At 37.4% G+C, this 20,251-nt stretch overlaps 1 protein-coding gene and 1 long non-coding RNA gene across 6 annotated transcripts; both read right to left on the minus strand.

Moving 5' to 3' along the window:
- Nucleotides 1-5,464: 5,464 nt before the first annotated feature.
- LOC111519599 lies at nt 5,465-7,221 on the minus strand. Of its 2 annotated transcripts, none has more exons than XR_006953845.1 (3): nt 7,008-7,221; nt 6,229-6,351; nt 5,465-6,020 (listed from the first exon to the last, which is right to left on the minus strand). It is a non-coding gene; the product is annotated as an uncharacterized LOC111519599 (long non-coding RNA). The 2 variants fall into 2 exon arrangements; XR_002724412.2 differs by lacking the exon at nt 7,008-7,221 and adding an exon at nt 6,713-6,847.
- Nucleotides 7,222-7,901: 680 nt separating this feature from the next.
- LOC6652191 (protein hunchback) lies at nt 7,902-20,020 on the minus strand. Of its 4 annotated transcripts, none has more exons than XM_023181048.2 (5): nt 19,753-20,020; nt 10,445-11,656; nt 10,083-10,373; nt 9,880-10,014; nt 7,902-9,763 (listed from the first exon to the last, which is right to left on the minus strand). In XM_023181048.2, exons 2-5 carry the CDS (start codon nt 11,654-11,656, stop codon nt 9,275-9,277), a joined length of 2,127 nt encoding a protein of 708 aa, XP_023036816.1. In that variant the 5' UTR covers nt 19,753-20,020; the 3' UTR covers nt 7,902-9,274. The 4 variants fall into 4 exon arrangements, with proteins under 4 accessions (XP_023036816.1, XP_023036814.1, XP_046865841.1 ...); XM_023181046.2 differs by lacking the exon at nt 19,753-20,020 and adding an exon at nt 17,033-17,085; XM_047009885.1 differs by lacking the exon at nt 19,753-20,020 and adding an exon at nt 16,913-17,057.
- Nucleotides 20,021-20,251: the final 231 nt, after the last annotated feature.

The following is a 20,251-nucleotide window of genomic DNA, read 5'->3' on the forward strand; positions in this document are numbered from 1 at the left end:
TTTTAATTTTATATTATTCACAGAACCCAGCATCTTCTAATTCAGAAATACAACACAGAAATAAAATTTAAAGTTAAAATAAAAAAGATTTTCCACACTTAAATACTATTTTTCGCTTTAGGCTTCAGCGACTTGTTTGGCTTGTATATTAGTTCTTGGATTTGGGTCAGTACCGGGATTCGGATTTTCAGGAGCCCTACGAAAAACATTTTCGGGACTAGTCGGATTTCAGTCGGTCAGCCAATGTATGTATGTAAGAGCTGGATCTTTATATTCCCGCAGACTAAAACGAAACCCAGTGGACCAGCCTTTACGAGGTTTGTATACACAGCGCATGTAGCATTTTATTTTATTTCATTATACCCTTGCAAAAAGGGTATATTAATTTGGGTCAGAAGTGTGCAATGCATAGAAGGAAGCATCTCCGACCATATAAAGTACATATATATATTCTTGATCAGCACGACGAGACGAGTTCAAATAGGGTATACAAACTTTGACGCGGTCAAAGTTTGCCACGTCTCTCTGGTTTTTATATAGCAAATATAAAGGGTAATATAGTAATTTCCGATTCTTAACAAAATTTCGAGAGATATGGATTGGGTAAGTTAGTTAACGAGTTTAACGATAATAAATAAATTATTTTTCGACCAATTGTTCCTATTACAGCTAATGATAATGCAGTATAAACGAAAGAGAGTTTGCTTTGATGCAGACGGACATGTCTCTATGGACATATGTACATACATACATACATATGTTCATTGTAAATAGTTTATGTGGTCGCAGATACTTTTTTCTATGCATTGTACATAAAAAGAAAGAAAACGTGTTTGCTTATTTAACAATTAAATGCACGAGTATTTAACGTTATATAAAATAAATTACTAAGTCATTACGTCTACTTTGGTCGAAGACTCTTTCATCGAGAGCTTAAAAGATATGACTATTGACTAAAGATCGAAGACAAATGATAGTAAAGAACAGATGACAAAGAAAATCTACGAGTTCACTGTTCCGAATTTTCAGTCATCCAGCGTAAAATAAAAGGTTATATTAAAGAACAATTTAATTTATTTATAAATCATGCTAAATTTAAAGCAAATGAATGTATTTTATTACTTTATAAAAATTGTGACAAAATCATTTAATTTTCCAATCCAGGACTAGCTATTTTACTAGCCCATACGCCTAAATTTTCATACCATGCACCCAAAAAGGTAAAATGGTACATTAACGTCGCCAAAATGTACATACGTAAAAGGCAGATGGAAGCTTCTCCGACCCTATAAAGTATATATATGTATATTCTTGATAAACATCGCCGGCCGAGTCGATCTAGCCATGCCAGTTTATCCGTTCGTCTGTCCGTCCGTGTGAACACCTCGATCTCGGAGACTATAAGAGCTAGAGTCACCAAATTTTGTATGTACACTTTCCTAATAAAAGTCATGCCACGCCCACTTCTGCCCTTGATATTTGAAAATATCAAAAAAACAGATTTTCTCGAACACTAACAAAACACCAAGACACCAAATTGGATGTGTAGACCATTTTAAAATGTGCGCAGATTCTGATTACCGATTGCCTCCCGTAATATTTTGACTATCGAAATTAAATTCAGTACACTAGTTAGTCTTATTCATTTTTACCGACCTACCAAATTTGAAGGAAATTTGTGTTAACGTCAACAAGATTGACCTTTTTTATACCCTTGCAAAAAGGGTATATTAATTTTGGTCAGAAGTGTGCAAAGCATAGAAGGAAGCATCTCCGACCATATAAAGTATATATATTCTTGATCAGCACGACGAGACGAGTTCAAATAGCCATGTCCGTCCGTCCGTCTGGATCAACGCAAAGTCCTTCTAGACCGTTAGAGCTACAGAGTTGAAATTTTGCATGTAGGCTTGTATATACTGCAGGCGTTGTATATCTCGGATTCAGCCGGATCGGACCACTATATCATATAGCTCCCATACAAAAGGCAAAGTCACGAACAGGGACTCAATAACTTCGTTATTTTCAGAGCTATTGGAATTTAATATTGGTGAGTTTATTACACATATAAACGACTATGCCAAATTTGATCAAGATCGGGTGACTATACCATATAGCTCCCATAGGAACGATCGGTCGAATACAGTGACTTTTGTCAATAACTTTGTTACTTTTGACGCGATTGCTTTCAAATTAAACATTTGTTAGTTTAATATATCTGTTAATGACTGTGCCCAATTTGATAAATATCGGGTGACTATACCATATAGCTCCCATAGGAACGATCGGTCGAAAACAGTGACTTTGATCAATATCTTCGTTATTTACACTTTTATGGCTAGAGGTAAGGAAAAAGTTACCAAAAAAGGTGCAAGGGTATACAAACTTTGACGCGGTCGAAGTTTGCCCCGGCCCTCTGGTTATTATTTGAAACAAATGCCCAGTTATTTATTTTGCACATTTTAAACATTTGGTCCAAGTGGTTCATGGTATAGCCAAATCGGCGTGACGACTTACTTACTTAATTGGATTAGAACTCTATGTTTTAATTTTGTTTTTGATTTGAACGATTTTTGTGTGTAATATAGGATTGTCTAAAAATAGTTATTTGGAATTATAACCCTACTTCACTGCAAAGACGATTTGAGTTTTTAGACAGACAACTACATTAATTATGACAGTCTGTCATAAAAAATATTAACCACAGCCAATTTAAAGCTAAACAGGAGCAGATAAATGTTATACTTTTGTTGCATATTGCAGTTAAAATTGCTTTCATCGCCGAACAGAGAATTTAAATAATGCTACAACCTAAACTCCAATTCTAAAGTAAAAAACTAATTGCAGTAAGTGATTTTCCTTTGTAAATGGTTTTTACTTAAAATAGAACAATAACGATCAAGCCACATAAAAGAATCGTTTAAAATTCTATTCCTTTATTTTCTTGAAATAGTTTCCGTAATACATATTCTTCTGTTTCTCAAATATTTTGTATTTTTACTTACACAAGTTTTTCATTATTTTAATACAAATATTCGATTGTATATTTCTAGGGCTCGGGAACGTGTTCATCTCTACATCTCTATAACTAATTTTATAAGAGCCTCTTTAAAGATTAAAAATCTAGATACTCAGCTCACGTATTCCGGAAATAATTATGAAATTTAGATTAAGGAAACTGCGATCTGTGCGAAACTTGACATTGTGTAATGGTTTAAGTACCACCGCAAAACACCGAACAAAGAACAATCGTACAATTTAATTATAAATTTGTAAGACAGTTAGTCATCAGATATTGATCGAATTTGGCAGTATTATAGCTTACTATGTAGATTTGATGGTTTTCTAGTTTTGAGATAGCTTCTTATACCATACATACATATACTATAACATGATAAATCAGACCGACCTTGATGAAATTCTGAATAGATTTTAACGTGTAACATTAAAAAGCAAAAGTAAAAGCAAAAGCAAAAAAAAAGGCTCAGTCGATAGTGTTGGCTATAATTTGTAATTTACGTGAATATGACCAACTATGTTAGACAGTTGTACGGCTTCTAAATCCTTCAAAATGCAATAATATAGTGGTCGGATCCTGCAGAGGCTGAGAGTGTACATAAAGGAGAAAAATCCGTTTCAATGTAGCTTTCCCGGGCCATGAACTCGCCTCGTCTTGTTGATCGAGAATATGTATGACTTTATAGATATTTGTAATAATTGTTGACCATTTGGCAGGCGAGAGTGAGCGAGATAGACATGACTTGTTAAAAGAAATTAATACATGTACAAATACGAGTGTGTTGCCACCAATTTAGTATGCCTAAAAACGCAATTAGCTCTTAGAAATTCCGAATCCACCTTTTGCGTAAGTCCATATGTACATATGTCCGTATGTACCTACATATGTGTAGTACATTTATGTACATAAATATATACAACATATGTACATACAATTTTTGTACATACAACAAAGAGAGTGCAACTACATATGTATGTACATATATGCATATCCCAGGCGGTGACTGAATTTCACATTATACCATTATTGTCGCAACATTCTGTAATTTGAACTCTTAACACACCAAGTTGAGACAGTGAGTCCGGGACTGGGACCAGATCCATTTTGCTTTTTGCAATTCCAATTGAATGGGAAATTTAATGTATTGTACTGTGTTTCATTGTTGTATTTCTCTTTTTTGTAGGTATTGTATTGTATGCCTGCCTGGCATGCTCTTCTAATGGCATAATGTGCCTTCCGTTCCATGAATTTGGTCTCGTTGGGCAACAGTAACTGATTTTTTAATTTCATTATGGCGCACAAAAGGCGTGCCATATACTGATTGTGACCTGTGACTAAGCGGGCTAGCAAAGTCCTGGAGAGCTAACTGAAAGAGGGATGGGAGGGCAACTCTGTGGTTGCTGCTTTGTGCTGTGCGCCCCTCGTGGAAGAGAACAAGGAATACATTTTGTGCACAATTTTATATTATTTGGATTGCTATTGCAAACTTTGTACCGAAGAACCTTGCTACAGCCTTCTGGCTGTGTCTTCCCCTCAAAGCCCAAACTTGGGTGGAGTGGATAGAAGCGTATATTTTACGGCATTCGGGGTTGTTTGCACATGTTGGTTCTTAAGCTGGTAGAGTGGGTGGGCCGCGGCGAATGAGTAGTGGGTAAACGAGAGGGTGAGTGGGTGTGGTTTCCAACGCCCCACAATGCAAGGGGCAACGATTCGGCGCCATTTTCAAAGTAAAGAATTCACATAATGAAATCATATAGAGTAATAAAACTCCAAGGCTTGGGCTAGAGAGCTAGACCCAAATAAGAAGAATAGATCAGCAAATCCATGTACTCTTCCTAAACGGAATGTTTCAATCAGTGTCTTACTCTCAAGTGTTACGTGACGCAATGTTAATAGATTTTTACTTAAGGATTAAATGATTTATTAAAATGCAGAAGGAAGTTTTTCTAAAACATTCAAAACAAGTTGAATACATCTTGGAACATTAATTAGCTACCTACGATGAAAAAAAAAATTTTTGAACAATGTATTTGAAACCTTATTTGATTGGAAATGTCTGTTTTAAGTTCGTAATATTTTTGATCAGCATCGTTAGTCGATTCAGATAAGCCCATCTGTCCTTATAAACAACTTGATCTTTATTACTTTACAAGTACGTTATTAAAGTCGCCAAAATATTTTTTAAAGACAAAAGGAAGGTGTCTGTCTGTCCGTATGAACACCTAGATCACGGAGACTATAACAGCTGCTACGCCCCTTTTTGCTGCTACTATAAAGGCTCAAGCCACCAATTTGTTCATATATGTATGTATGTATATGTATACATACATAGATCTTCTTCAAAATGCACAAAAGGTACAACAATAAACATTTTGCTGTTCTATTCTATTTTTGTTCAAGTTTTTTTTGACAATTTTCAATAAAATAGTTAATTCAAATCTAATAACTCTGTAGGTATACATTTTTATTGATTACTCTTATTTTTAAAGAATTTACTTTTCTGATTCCGTTTTTCCGAAGATTAAGAGATTATATTCTAATCTAAATATATTGAAGTAGTCTAAGGAGTGTGTAAACTATTTACATTTGTACATGTACATATCTTCAAATTAACTTAAAAATCTATGAGAAATCAACTCACAGGAATTTCTCCCATTTGGCCACTATTAAAAAAGTTAATAGAACTTTATTTGATGTTGTCCCATTTGCTATGTCCATATTCCATCATTCGATCAGCCCTTCGATTCCGACCACCTTCCTTTCAACAGATACACACATACACGTGTACGTAAAATGACTTCTATGTCATATGCTTATGATGTAACTGGCTGCTGCCGCTGGCTTGGCCGACAGATGGACATGGACATGCTGAGAAGCCCCTCTTGGGTTTGCTTTGAATTTAATATTGAAGTGAAAAACTGCTATCGATGATATTGTTCTTTCCTACTTCCACTTCCATCCTCCTCCCGCCCCTTTACTGAGGCAAAGTCATTGGAACATGCTAAAAATCACATAATATGTCATTTAATAATCAAGCACAATAACGACAATGTGCAATGGCAACAACAATACAGCCAGACATAACTTTTATATACACGGCACGTACATGTATATATGTGCATGCATGGCAAGCATACATTCGCAACATGTATACAAACATACATATATATTTACATTATGTACAGCAGCCATTGGCACAATCAACTTACGAGCACAGGCACACATACACACAAAATGTTTTTGCTGTGTGTTGAAATGGAATCCCTGCTGCTGGTTCTGGTTCCTCCTTCTCTATCAGCCTGTTCTTTCGTTTTCGTATTCCCGTTTGCATGCTAATGGCAAATGGAAACAAAAAAGTTAAATAAACGTTAAATGAAAAATTCATCTCAATTGAATTCGTTAGCACGAAATGTCGTTCTTCCTTCGACGTCAAGTGGAGATGAAGTAAACTGACTATTGTGTAAATATATATGTACCTATGTATATATTTAGCGTAAGCTGTACATGCATACATACATATGTACATACAGTCATGTATGTAAATGTGCTAACTATTATCGAGGGCTTGTTATTTGGGCACAGGTCAACGGAAAAAAACTACTCAAAGAATACCAATCCTATTAGGTTGGAATTCCATAAATGAAAATCTATTAGAATCAAAAACATTAGCAAATAAGTATGTGTTATTCATACAGGTGCCAGGACAGCAATTTTTAATTCTTAACCAGAGGGCCGGGGCTAACTTCGACCGCGTCAAAGTTTGTATAAACAGACGGTCAGATGATCATGGCTATTTAAACTCGCCTCGTCATGCTGATCAAGAATATATATACTTTATATGGTCGGAGATGCTTCCTTCTATGCGTTGCGCACTTCTGACCAAAATATATCCTTTTTGCAAGATATAAAAATCCTGTGAGAAATCTTACAATTAGATTTGAAAGAACATATATGTATTAATAATAATAAAGTAATAAACAATCGGTACCTATAATTTTATAACTTTCAGTTTGTCACATTTTTAGCAACATTTCGTTAAGAACTTCGTGTATGTACTGACTTAACTCTGTTTTGAAATTTAGACAATTGTCACGCAATCAGTTGATTGGCCAAACACTGGCTACCCAATGGCAAAAGCCGTTATTTTGGTTGCTCCAATACAGGCAATGTCGATACTCAAATAGGGGGCTGTTATTGTACCCGTTAACCGCCAATCGGGAAATTTAAATTTTCATACAAATGTTTCGTTTGTTTTAAACCATTTTTATTTCTAAAAAAAATTAACATGCCTTTTTGTAGCTATAATTACAATCACTAATTAAGTAAATGTTCGGTTCTTCTTGTTTATCTCTATTAAAATTCAACATGTAAACTTCATCTGCATTTGCTAAAAAAGTTGTTTGTTGCATTAGTAAAACGTTTAACGATTGCTTGATTTTAAAATGAGTTGAGTTTTGGATCTCTGTGTGTGTTTGTGTGTTTGTGTAGGTGTGTATCTGTGATTATAACCCATGGATTTTTATTAATCGTAAGAGGAAAAAACTATAATGAGAACAACAAACCATTTTTAACATAAAAAAGAATTTACTAGATTAATTCATTAATTTATATGTTAGAAGTAGAATAATAGACAATGTACAATAAACAACCAAATTATTAAACAACAGTTAAAAAATACCATAATTTTGGACTACAAATTATTAAGTCTAAGAACCCAAAAAACAAATAACTTAACAAAACATTTTGTCTTCAGATAAGTGTTAATGTATCTGAACCATGTATGTATGTACACATACATTAATGCAACTATATATATATATGTATATATATATACATATATATATATATACACATATATATTTATATATATATATATTTTTTTTATTTGATTAACTATAGAAATTTGTGAACCTCATGGACGGATGTTTATAAATCTGAAGTAAAATTTTTGGCGCACAGTTGAGAGCTGCCGGGAGGCTGCATACAACCCGCAAAGGCGTCAGCAAAGTACGTTAAATGAGTGCGGGAGACAGGAAAAAGGGTTGGTACAAGAGAGGATGTGGTGAGGATTTTGGGGAACAGGGTACTCTTTTGATTGATTTATACTAAAGTTAACTAGACTAATCAACAGATTTGATTTGATTTTTGTACAGTGTATACGTTGTATTATATTATTATTTATGTAATGCTATATCATAGGCATCTAAGGCATAGTATTTTGTGTGTTTTCCTTTTATCTATGTATATATATATTTTTTGTTTTAACAATAAAAGTTCATATTATGCACTTTTGTTTGTCGGTTACCAATTATTTACAACAATTTTGTATCACATTTGTTATCATGTTTTTTTTTGTTTTATTTTGTTTTACAAAGTTTTTTTGTCACTCATTCTCTTTCTTGTGGGAGTTGTATGCAAACTTTTGAGCAGCACTGTGCGAATTTTTTCAAATATGTCGGTTATGCTAAGTTTTAACTAAGAGCTAAGAAAAAAGGTACGAATATAATAATTTAATTTTTCCGGTTACCTTTTTCCTTTTTGTTTGAGTGTGTGTGTGTGTTACATAACCTCGCTATAAGGTGTATATTTAACATTCCTTGGTGTATATCGATTTTAGTTTATATTTGTTTTAATATATAGGTTTATTCTTTTATAATCAAAGACGATGTTTTTGTATTTATATCTCACTATTAAACTCTGAAAACATAACAAATTTAACCCCAAGTTTAAAACTTACGTTTCATTACGTTGCATTACGCTACAATACGCAACGGCATTTGTAACGGCGTTTACGTAGGGCCAGTTGAACTGGCTGGAAATTATTGCCAAGTACTTAAATTTCTAAAATATCTACAACCTAATTGCATCCATAATAACACTACATAACAGAATTGATTCTGGGGGGAATAGGGGGAAAATGTATTTGAGTGAAGAGTATCACTCCCTGACATTCTAAAGAATGTGGTTCATTTTGGACACGGGCTTGGGGATAATGGGGATTTTTAGGTAACTACGTAGCTCTCATAATTCTCATTAATTTCTTATTTTCTTGGTTCAAGAGAATTTTTTTAACTAGGCTTAATAATGGTGTACTTGTATGTGGTTGGCGTATATATGCGTATGTGTATATGTGTGTATATATGTATGTATTGGGTGTGGGTGTGTGGACTTTGTTTTAAGCTTCCTCATCCGCTGCATCTTCTTTTAAAGCCGGCAAGCCCCACTTACTTAGTCCTTACCGGCCAACTGTGGCTGCTATTGATGACTCTTACTCAACAGATGCGAGTTGAACTCGTAAACGTTGTTCAACTGTTCGCCACAAATGTTACACTTCCATGGATTGCTTTCGCAGTGACAACCCTTGTGGAGGAAGTACAACGTCTCGTCGGGGAATTCAATGCCGCAGAAATGGCAGGTGAGAATTTGTTTGCGATTCATTAATAGGTCTCCATCCTGACCTGTTGATGTGATCGTCCCATTGCAAATGGGAGTGGAGCCACCATTACTTTGGGCGGTAGGCGATGAGGCCCCACCGCTTCCACCACCACCACCACCATTGCCGCTCCCATTGCTTCCCCCTCCGTTCATATTTAACGCTGATCCCGATCCATTGCTCATATTCTGTGGAGGCAATACGTTGTTATTATGCTCTAATGGTGTGGCATTTCTGCTGATCCGATTATTTGCTTTTGCGCATATTCGCCGCTTTAGATCTTCTCGAAGTAGAGATTTTAGGGGAGAGACCTGGGATACATAAAAGAAACGTTCCATGAAAAATTACATTGTAATTACATATAAATTGTAGCTTTTGTTTCGAGTGTCTCTTGTTCTTGCAAAAGGCTTTAAACATGTAGTTCTACCTTGATTAGTGAGGTGATTCTGTTGTTGTTATCATTGCAATTATTATTATTGAGGGAAGCAACTTCTGTATCACTACTGGGATCACTGCCATTGATCTGTTCCTTCTTATCCAGCTCATCTTGTTGGAGTGGCTCCTGTGAATATGCAAAAAGATATCGATCATCATCTTTTTCTGACAAGGAAAAAAACTTGATAAACTAACCTGTTTAATGGGTATAAGGCTAATTGAGGGCGTTATGTGATTCTCATGGTGATGTAGGTGATGATGGTGATTATGACTCTTTAAGCTCAACGCGCATGCTGTATTGCTGGACGTAATAGGTGTAGCCTTTGTATTGCAATCCATGGGCAAATCCACTGGGGATTCCATCATCAGCGTACGTTCTTTGACCTTTTCGCAATTGGGTTCCAAGCTAACATTCGTTCCACTAGTACTTCCATTATTGTTGTTGTTGTTACCCTGCAATGCAGATTCACGCCATACGCAAATCAACTAAGTTCTCTCATCATTGGAGATTGCTTTGAAGCGATTAAGGTAATAAGGGGGAAAAATGGAAAACTTACATTAAATAGCTCCGTATTGCCATTCTCGTTCAGCGTGGAGATCTCTACATGAGGTGTAAGAAAATGCATGGGAGGTGTGGCATTCTCCAGGCTACGCATGGATTCGCCGCTGTCACTGGCTGGTGGCGGAGGCTGCTGTGGCGGATTCTGGCCGCCCTTCATTTGTGCTGAAACCGAATTTAAACTTGGAGGCGGTACGTAACTGGCTGCTGCCGCTGCCGCAGCCGCTGAAGCTTGTGATTCGAGGGCCAGTAAAAGTGACGAAGTTCCACCAGGACCGGGATTGTCCAAGTCGATGCCATGCCGATTAAAAAAATGTATGCGTAAAGACTTCATTGATCCGGCACGATAACTGCAAAGCGGGCACGTCTTAACCAGGTCATGTTGGCCCACATGTTCGTTCTGGAAGTGGGCACGCATCGCAATCTGTCGTTGGAAGCCGCGATTACAGATGGGGCAATGGTAAGGTAGTGTTTTGGTATGTGTTGTAAAATGCTCGGCCAGATGATCCTTGCGGAAGAATCGTTTTTGGCATACACGACACTCGTACGGCTTGACTCCCGTATGGCGCATTTTATGCCTTCGCATATTGGCTCCGTTTGAGAATTTCATGTTACACACATCACACTCGAACACCTTCCGAGAACTGCTGTTACCACTTCCATTGCCCGCTGGCGAGGAACTGGCCGATGAACTGGAGCCATTGCCATTACCACCCGAAAGACCTGTGGATATGTCCGTTTTGTTGCTGCTATTGGTTTCCATGTGACTAATGCTCATGTTCTCCGGCTCCTCGTTTTTCAGGCGCCCAGTGGCCGCTGCTGCTGCAGCCACTGCTGCCTGGCCGGCTAGACATTGGACCACATGCAGCAGCAGGGATGCTCGTGAAGTTGTCTCAAAATTATCGCAACGCTCGCATCGGAATGTCATGGGCGGCGAATGGGGGCCCGTAGATAGATTTGTTGGTGTCGGTGTAGGGGAACGGGCTTCCGGCTTCTCAGATTCTGTCGCCGTTGCGGCTGCTGCTGCCACTTCCTTTAGACTACGCAGGGCCAAGGCATTATGATGCAGCAGAGCTGCTGCTGTCGGCGACATGTCTACTAAGAGTCCTCCACCGTCTCCACCTCCAATGCCTCCTCCGCCTCCCACACCACCTGTCGCATCCTTAAGTGCAAGATCCATGCTAGCGGCTGAGCTGATCGTTTCGGCCATCTGTAAATCACAAAACAGATCATTTAGCAACGCCGCGCCCAAATTTTAATTTTCAATTTCGGTTTGGCATTGTTTCTCAATTCTCTTTAGTTTTTGGCATTTCAAATGGTTCGTCTAGCATCCACTTCCTCGCCTTGCAATGCCCTGTACACTCTTTCAGACTTTAATAAGCCAAATTGGTGTCAGCTTCGTTGTATTCAATGTATGTATATACATGGCTGCAAAACCTGCTATGAAGGGGTTGAAGCGGGGGAATTCATTGAGAACCAAGCAAGCACAATTTTTTTGGCGGCCTCCATGCCGAGTGTTTGCTGCCCGCTAAAATACCAAAGTTATTGGGGCCAATTACTGGTTAGTTTTGCAGGTGGGCAATCATTTGGACACACACAGGTTAGTTACAAAAAAATTATTAGAGAAACTAACTCCGGCTGTGTCAAAGTTTATATACCCTTATTCTTATTAACCATAAAATCATGTCTGTTTCTTATAGATTTGCTATACATCTTGCAGTGTACTCGAAATCGTTCGTGAGTTTTACTGGGGAACGATAAAGAAGCTAATATAACTTTAACAATCATTCGGCTCACGCACATAAGAATTCCCGAATATGGTCGGCCCAGCCGATAATAATCAAGAGAAGCAGGAAAAAGACACAAAGACCCTCGTTTCCCGCTCCAAGATACATACCTTCCGCTAGGTATTATGTTTACAATTATGTATAAGATTTGCTGTGTATATATTTTGGGTTTTTATACAAACATGTTTTTATACAATGCACAATCGGGTTAAACGATAACGATTTTTGTCGAAGGACATTTTATAATAATACAGCTTTCAAATGAATCTATTAAAATTTTGTGCATAGCCGATCAAATTGTGCCTTCTGATGGGAAAATTGTCCACAATATTACAGCCAGGTTAGTAAATGCTCGAGAAAAAGTATTTAATCCATGCCGCCACGACTCACCTAATATTTTTAATTTATTGTAAGATTTCTTGGGAAGTAAACTCGAGCAATATTAAACTAAAACATAAGGTTTAGTAATTCTTACTTTATTTAATTTTGTTAATTAAAAATATAGGCAAAAGGGAGCCCCAGGCTACAAACAAATGGCAAGTTATCTAAAGAGCTGTGTGTTTTTGTAGTAAGAGCTAGATAGAAGCTAACTCAAACCAAGCTTTATCGGAGAAGGATAAAATCACAGTTACTGTTGTAAGTTGTTCTTAATGCTCCCAATGTGAAGGAGCTCCTTTGGAACACAATCAATTGAGGACTGTAGGAGAGCTAAAAATAAGCAAAGACCGCCTAAGAACATGCATTTTTCAACCGATTGGCTGAGTTGCTGAATCCGTGGAAACTGCCGGATTATTAAAATTCTACCCAAGTTCTAATAAACGCATGATTGTTGAGACGCTGGAATTTTTTGTATAAATGAAAAGGGATTCAGATTCGCTTTGTAAACTATTTAACTTCTTATTGATCATTTTTTAATAGGTCAAATGACATTGCCTGGTCATTGATCAATATTATAATTCACCATCATTCAAAAACTCTTTGCATCTCATTTAAACCGAAGACCTTCAAAACTTGGCCATTAGCATTAGTCGTTTTCGTCGTCAGATCACACAAAAGCCAAAAAGAAATAAAACCATTGAGACGACCTCAACCTCCGATCCAAAGCTTCCCTATAAAGACGCCAATACCTAAATTAGTTATTTATGTGCATACATTCATATGTATATGCAAGTATTTTTCAACAGCCACCTGTATAGTGACTCTAGCCCTAGTTTTTATCTCAGGTCATGCAAAATGAGGGCGCGCTTTTCGTTGTCTCCTCCACCTTCACTGCCTAGGCCTATATATACATACATACATATATATTTGAGTATTTATAATTACAAATTCACTTTTGTAAATAAAACAGGTTTTTTTTGTTTAATTCAAGCTTCTTCTTTGGGACTATCAAACAACTGAGATGTATAAAATTATAAACATTAACGCACAGGGTACCCAAAATGATGAAGAAGAAACCTTTGCATTTTTAGTAATTATGAACCGCTTTGGCTTTAGCATTATAAATGCCATAGTTAGACATTGGCAACCCAATGAAGTCATTGGGTCAAGTTTTAAAGTGCAACTAGGTCATCATAATCTTCAACAACAACCTCTGCTTCTACCTTCCTCTGTTGTTGCCCGCGCGACCTAAACAGCTTGGGGTGTTCCGCATTTTCACTTGGTTGCTGTGTTCCCAATTTAAAATACCCCAAATAATGAAAGAAATAGAAAAAATTAAATGCCTGCTAAAGTTAAGAAAAAATCACATTCGAAGCTTTACTCTGAAATGAAAAAAATATAAAGCGACAACACAAATACGCCTGAAAAGGGCCAACATAATTGCAAAACTTAGAAAGCCCTTAATGACGTACATATACAGAATTGTAATACACGAAGGCGCAAAGCTTGAGGAAAAGCCTTGACGGCAGGCAGGATGGTATTTTGAAATTCATTTGTTTTCTGAAATCGAATACATAGATAATAATATCTATGTATTTACACATGCATGTACTACATATGTATGTATATAATCGATTTAAATGATCTTGGGTTTGAAACATATGACTTAAAATAATGTTTTGACGTTTGACGTGCTATGCTGTCTTTTTTAGGATAATCTCGAATCCCAAATTAATTAATGGAAAAAATTGTGGTTTTCTCCATTCCTCAAATTAGCCTGGTCCGTTTTTTAACTCATTTCTTTTAAATCTTTATTTTTGCCGATACATGTATGTATCTCTTGAAGAAGTTATACGCCAAGTTGAAGTAACCTTAACCGGTATGCAAGGAAATACTAAACTTTTTTTAAGCCTATTGATTGTTAATAACAATATATCCTAAAAATAACCTCGATTCTTTCTAGTTGTTCTTCATAATGCCAATATTTCTTTTTAACTCCTTGGTTTATGTCCTTGAGTTGACATCAGAAAATTGTTGTAGAAAATCAATCTTACTGATCTGTTAGGTCGCTCTGACAACATAATAGACAGCTTCAATTATAAGATTGTAAGGAAAATGTTACAATTACAATTTTAGTTCAGTTTCCCATATAATCACTTTTTTATTCTTTTAGTAGTACTTTAACATTGGCAGAGCCTAAAATGGGTTTGATTTTTATGTGTGGATACATACATATTCCGATGCCAATATGCATGCGTTTTTAATCAAATTCAGAAAGGTCCAATATAACAGATTTGACCTCAACAGCATTTTACCTGCTGGTTTTCTAGTGACGGCTCTATGAAAAATATGTCGATGGAATTATAAAGCAGTGGCGTATCGGGACGATATAAAAATGAAGTAAGTAAGTCGTCTCGCCGACTTAGGTATACCATACACCAGTAAAGCAAATATTTCAACTTTATTAAACAAATGCATTTTCACATGCTTCTTACAAGCATATCTTAGTATCTCGCTCACTCAATCATACGAGCACCCTAGCGCCCCCACCAGCCAACGGCCAACTCCGGCCTTATGGAAAAACGTTTATATGCATAACTCGACCGTTTTTTGTCTGATTTTGATCAATTTGGTATTTTGATAGATATTAGTATTAAATTTAAGTGTGCCAAATTTGATTTCATAAGGTAAAAAAATACGGGAGATAATCAAGTTTTTCAAATCACGGGGGCGGAAAAGAGCGTGGCAAAATTTTTATACATACAAAATGTGTGCATTTACTAAGCGAATATACATACCAAATATGATGCCTTTAGCTGGAATAGTTTTTGAGATAAACGCTTTTTTTAAATTGCGGGGGCGGAAAGGGGCGTGGCAAAAATTTGAAATAAACTTCATCACTCTACATACTACACGAGTCTACATACCAAATTTGGTGGCTCTAGCTCTTATAGTGTCCGAGATCTAGGTGTTCATACGGACAGACGGACGGACGGACAGACGGACATGGCTAGATCGACTCGGTTGTTGATCCTGATCAAGAATATATATACTTTGTGGGGTCGGAGATGCTTCCTTCTGCCTGTTACATACATTTTGGCGACTTTAATATACCATTTCACCCTATGGGTGTATGGTATAACAATGAGTCAATCGGTCGTTTAGGCTTTCAAGGAAATAAATGAACCAAAAGTAGTAACAGCAATAACAACAAACATCGAGAACTATGTGACATGTGCGTCAAACGCGAACCAGAACAAACACAAACCACAAAAAACAGCGATCCAGACGAAGAAGAAGACCAAGATGGGAAAGAAACAAACCACTTTCCACGGTGACATACTTTTATGCTACGTGCTCTTTTGCTACTTTTGCCCGCTGCTTTTATTACAACAAAACGTTTGCGATGACGACGACGACGACGTCGACAACGACTGCGACTGCGACACTACTCCCATAATAGAAAGTGGAACAGGAATTTCCCCCTGGTTCTGCACACATTCCCGCCCAACAGCAACCATAGACATATCAATGCCAAAGAAGCGGGCACACGATGATTTCATTTTAGCTCTTGCAGCTCGGCCTCACCGTCTGTTCATTGCGAAACACTTGCCACGGCCAACAAGCAAATGGCAACGCAACGACAACAGCAACAACAGCCACAAATCTCGAGAAAAGCAGCAGTAAAAAAATATTCGCTGGGAGCCGAGCCCCAATAGCATACTTACAGAGAGTGTAGGAGAGAGTCCAAGAGAGAGTATGAGAGAATATAAAAGAATAAGAGCGCATGTCAAATTTTTTGTTTACGCCGCTGATTCTGACGCTCTCTCTATTTCTCTCTGAAAGTGCAATTGCAATTTATCAACATTTAACGCGTGAATTAGTTTCTAATAGATCCCCCCTGGGTTGAACACCCCTTACACTCCTGCATCCACGTCCCACTGCTCTGATTCATATGTAAGTAGTCCGCTCTGCGCTCTCTTTGGTAAGTGGCACTGGCGTATAGTTTTTGTTGTGTTGACCTAATTATACGCTCATTTCGATTCACTTGATTTTCTCTGCTCACACAGGCACATCATCAGTCATACACATACACATGCACACAAACAGATATACACTCCAACGTTTCGTCACTGCGACAAGTGGAGCACCAGCAACGGAGGGCATCGGGGGCGGAGCGGTTAGCGGGATGGTCGGGCGACCGCAATTTGTTTTGGTTACTGGGACGCACATTGTTATTGGATTTCCACCGTGGTAAACGTAAGAGGAGAAAAACCCCAATCTCTATTTGGTTTACTCACACACTATTTTACAACGCTTCTTGGTAAAATTTAAAAGGTAAAGGTAACTGCATCCCCAGCATTCAAAAAAAATTCGCAACGTAACCTTTTGCACTATTCACTAAATTGAAAGAAACTAACTTGATTCCTTTCAATCGCAGGGAGTAGGAACTCTAGCTCTATTCGAGGGAATAAGTTCGTGACGTAGTTGGATACCCTAACGATACCGATACCGATTCCGAACTCGAATCTTCATCAACGACGTCGACAACGACATCAAAGCGCTCGAAACGATGAACTGAAAAACTTAAACTGCAATAGCAATAGCCGCTGTCACTGCCACTGCTGCTTTTTGTGCCGCTGCTGCTGCTACTGCCGTTGGGGTCTGGCAGTGGAAGTAAAAAAAACGTCTGACTGTATCTGTTTTGTTTTCGGTCGGAAATGCCATGGGCGGATTGTAGCAAGGGGTGTTATTGTATTATTTTGCCTACCCATATGTTTTAGACATTTTTTTTGTCATATTCTTAGTAGTTTATAATTACATTAAAAACAAACGATTTTAACTTGTATTATGTTTAGGACAGAAGTACCTACTAACACACCCCTTCCTCCCAAGCTCTTAACGCCACTGATAAAGATTTGCCAATCGTTGCCGCACAAACATCCACACAGAGAGACAGAGAGAAAGAAAGAGAGAAAGATCAGACGCAGCAGCAACATCTAGTACAACAACAAGACAACGCAGATGGCGGTTGGCGCAAGCAGCAGAATTTGAAATTAGGTCAACAGGTTTAGTTTGGTAGAGTGATGGAAAGGGGCCTTAAGAGCATACTCAGCAGTAGCACTCTGTGAGACCTGAGATGATGATGATGATGGTGACTGCCTACACTAGTTACTTGAGCTTGCTGGCTGTCTTTGCCAACGACCTCGGTTGTCTTGTGCTTTGACGTTACGCTCGTCGTCATCATCATCATCTTCATCATAATTATCATCTAACCAAAAACCAATGCAGAAGCTAGCAGCAACTGCATCGCCAACGACTACATCCAAGCCAGAGCTGTCTTCGCCAACGCAGTGCGCTCAATTCATCGTTTCATATAGCATACAGTATTGCAATGTGGGGGAAGAGATGCATGGACTTATATCTATTTACACATTTTCAGGTCCGGTTCTTAGGCGTTAGAGTGAATTATGCTTTAACATTGTAAATTTTGGCATAATTGGCCTTATTCTGATAGAATGTTACACTGTATCAAATTCGTGTTAAAATGGCAATCCTTTTGTTTCGAAATCAAGATTGTGTGTGCCATTTTGGTAATTCATAAGGTTTTGTTATCGTTATCAACAAATGTGATAATAATAATAATGTGAATATTTTCAATAAGAAGTTATCTTGATTACATCGAAACAGGAATACGGGCATGGACTTTATTAGTCCGCTCCTGCATATTATATATTGGGTACACACAATGGTTGGAGTGCAAGGGTGGAAGTGAAGAGGAGGTAAAAGGGTCTAACGACTTAGGGAGGGTAGAGAAGATAGTGTTCTCATTTTCATGATATGCAGGCAATAGATAAACGAAAACTCGGACAGTTGCGGGTGTAAAATGGGACAGAACACCCTAATATACATGCATAGCGTAAGAAGATGAATCAAAAAATTAAGTTAAATTAAAAGCAAGTTTAATTAAGTGTAATTAACTAGAACCAGATAAGATACAAATTCATATGCCATCATCTTAAGTTTTGGCAAAAATTTACCAGATGTTACTCCAACTTCAGTTTAAAGCTTGATAAGCACATACATCTACATGTACATATGTATATATGTTTGTACATATGTGTGTTTGACAGAGATTGCCACATACTTCTTGGTTTCTGTGTCACAATCACTAACAGAGACGGGGACAAAGACGAGACGCCGAGGAAGAGTGAGAGTGAGACGGACAGCGAAACATATAGAAACGAATATGTATGTGTTTGTATTTGAGGTAGAGGTGAACTGCAGCCACCTGCAAACAGATTAATCCCAGTAGAAATTGAAACTGGCTGCGGCAAGTTTAGAAACTGGTATAAAAATAACACACATATACACGCACACTCACAGTTTTAGTTATGGGCCCCATCGACCTTGTAGGAGTATAGTTTGTGTCTTGGAGCATGCCCGTAAACTGGGCCAACGTGATTGCAACTGAAATCAGGTGGGCGTGACGAAGGTAAATGTGTGTGTGTGTGTGTGTGCCTGTGTGAAGGTGTATGGGAATATTTTCTACCCTTGGGTCTTTATAATCCATAATATTAGAAAATCTGTCGAAATTTTGAGTATCCAAAATAGCCATCATTGTGTTGAAGAAGGTGGGGTAGAAGTGAAGAAGCATACAAAATTTCGTAACACTGTAACGCAACAGCAAAAAGAAAAACGAACAACCAAAAGCTATAAATGAAAATGGATTTCTAAAAAACCAAGCCGCTAGCCTTGTTAAATTGTTCTTTTTCTCGTTTTGGTTCTATTTGGTTTTTTATTTTTTGTCTGTTCTTTTTTTCTACCTTTAGTGCAACTGGAATATTTCGCAATGCTCTCAAAAAAACGTTTCGATTTGGCAATATTTTTCGTTGGATTTCAAAATACCACAAGGTGCATTCTAACACACACACACATAGACACACACGCACAGTCAGAGGCAATGCAGTTGAACGTTGGCTCCCTCGTTCGCTCTCTTAATGTAATTATTTTTTTATTTGTGTTTTTTTTTTTTGTTAGTGCAATGGCAACACAAGGTGCAAAAGAATTGTCTTTGTTTTCGCTTTTGTTGATATTTAAATGTTTTTTTATTTTTGTTCTTTGGAGTTATTTAACTAACCTCCCACAAAACGCAAATTTGTTGTAGCTGGAACACAAAACAACAACTACTACACCAATAATAAGAAACAGCTTTAACAAAAGGGCAATGGGCAAAATTTTAAAGCTTAACTAATTATAATAATGACAACAAGAATAACAATATTTATAATAATAAGTAATAAATTGAACGGACAGCGCGCCGTGGCCACATCCGAATGGGCCAAAAGAAAAAGAAACACTGAAACTACAAGCGTTAAATCTGCGCGAGCGCCGCGCTCAGAAAACCGAAACAAAAACAACTCAAGCGATTCCGATTCCTCAAGGCCTACACTATTTAGGCCAACAAATAATGTACCACAACGAGTTTTGTGTGCAGTAACAATTGTCTTGCAGTTGCTGATGTTACCGCTTATTATTTCTGCTGCTGCTGTTGACTGTTGGTACTGTTGAAGTTCTAACCGAGAGGAAAAATTTTGAAAATAATTCTCGCAATTTAAAATTTCCCGCTCCTTAAAAGA

Source organism: Drosophila willistoni, assembly GCF_018902025.1.
Source record: "Drosophila willistoni isolate 14030-0811.24 chromosome 2L unlocalized genomic scaffold, UCI_dwil_1.1 Seg168, whole genome shotgun sequence".
Classification (NCBI taxonomy): Eukaryota; Metazoa; Arthropoda; class Insecta; order Diptera; family Drosophilidae; genus Drosophila; species Drosophila willistoni.

Excerpts from the sequence above, each read along its gene's own strand:
- LOC6652191 (XM_023181048.2), bottom strand. The coding sequence starts at position 11,656 with ATGGCCGAAACGATCAGCTCAGCCGCTAGCATGGATCTTGCACTTAAG. Across the intron at positions 10,374-10,444 it reads GCAATACGGAGCTATTTAAT|TTGATTTGCGTATGGCGTGA; the intron begins GTAAGTTTTCCA and ends GAGAGAACTTAG. Across the intron at positions 10,015-10,082 it reads GCCTTATACCCATTAAACAG|GAGCCACTCCAACAAGATGA; the intron begins GTTAGTTTATCA and ends GCATATTCACAG.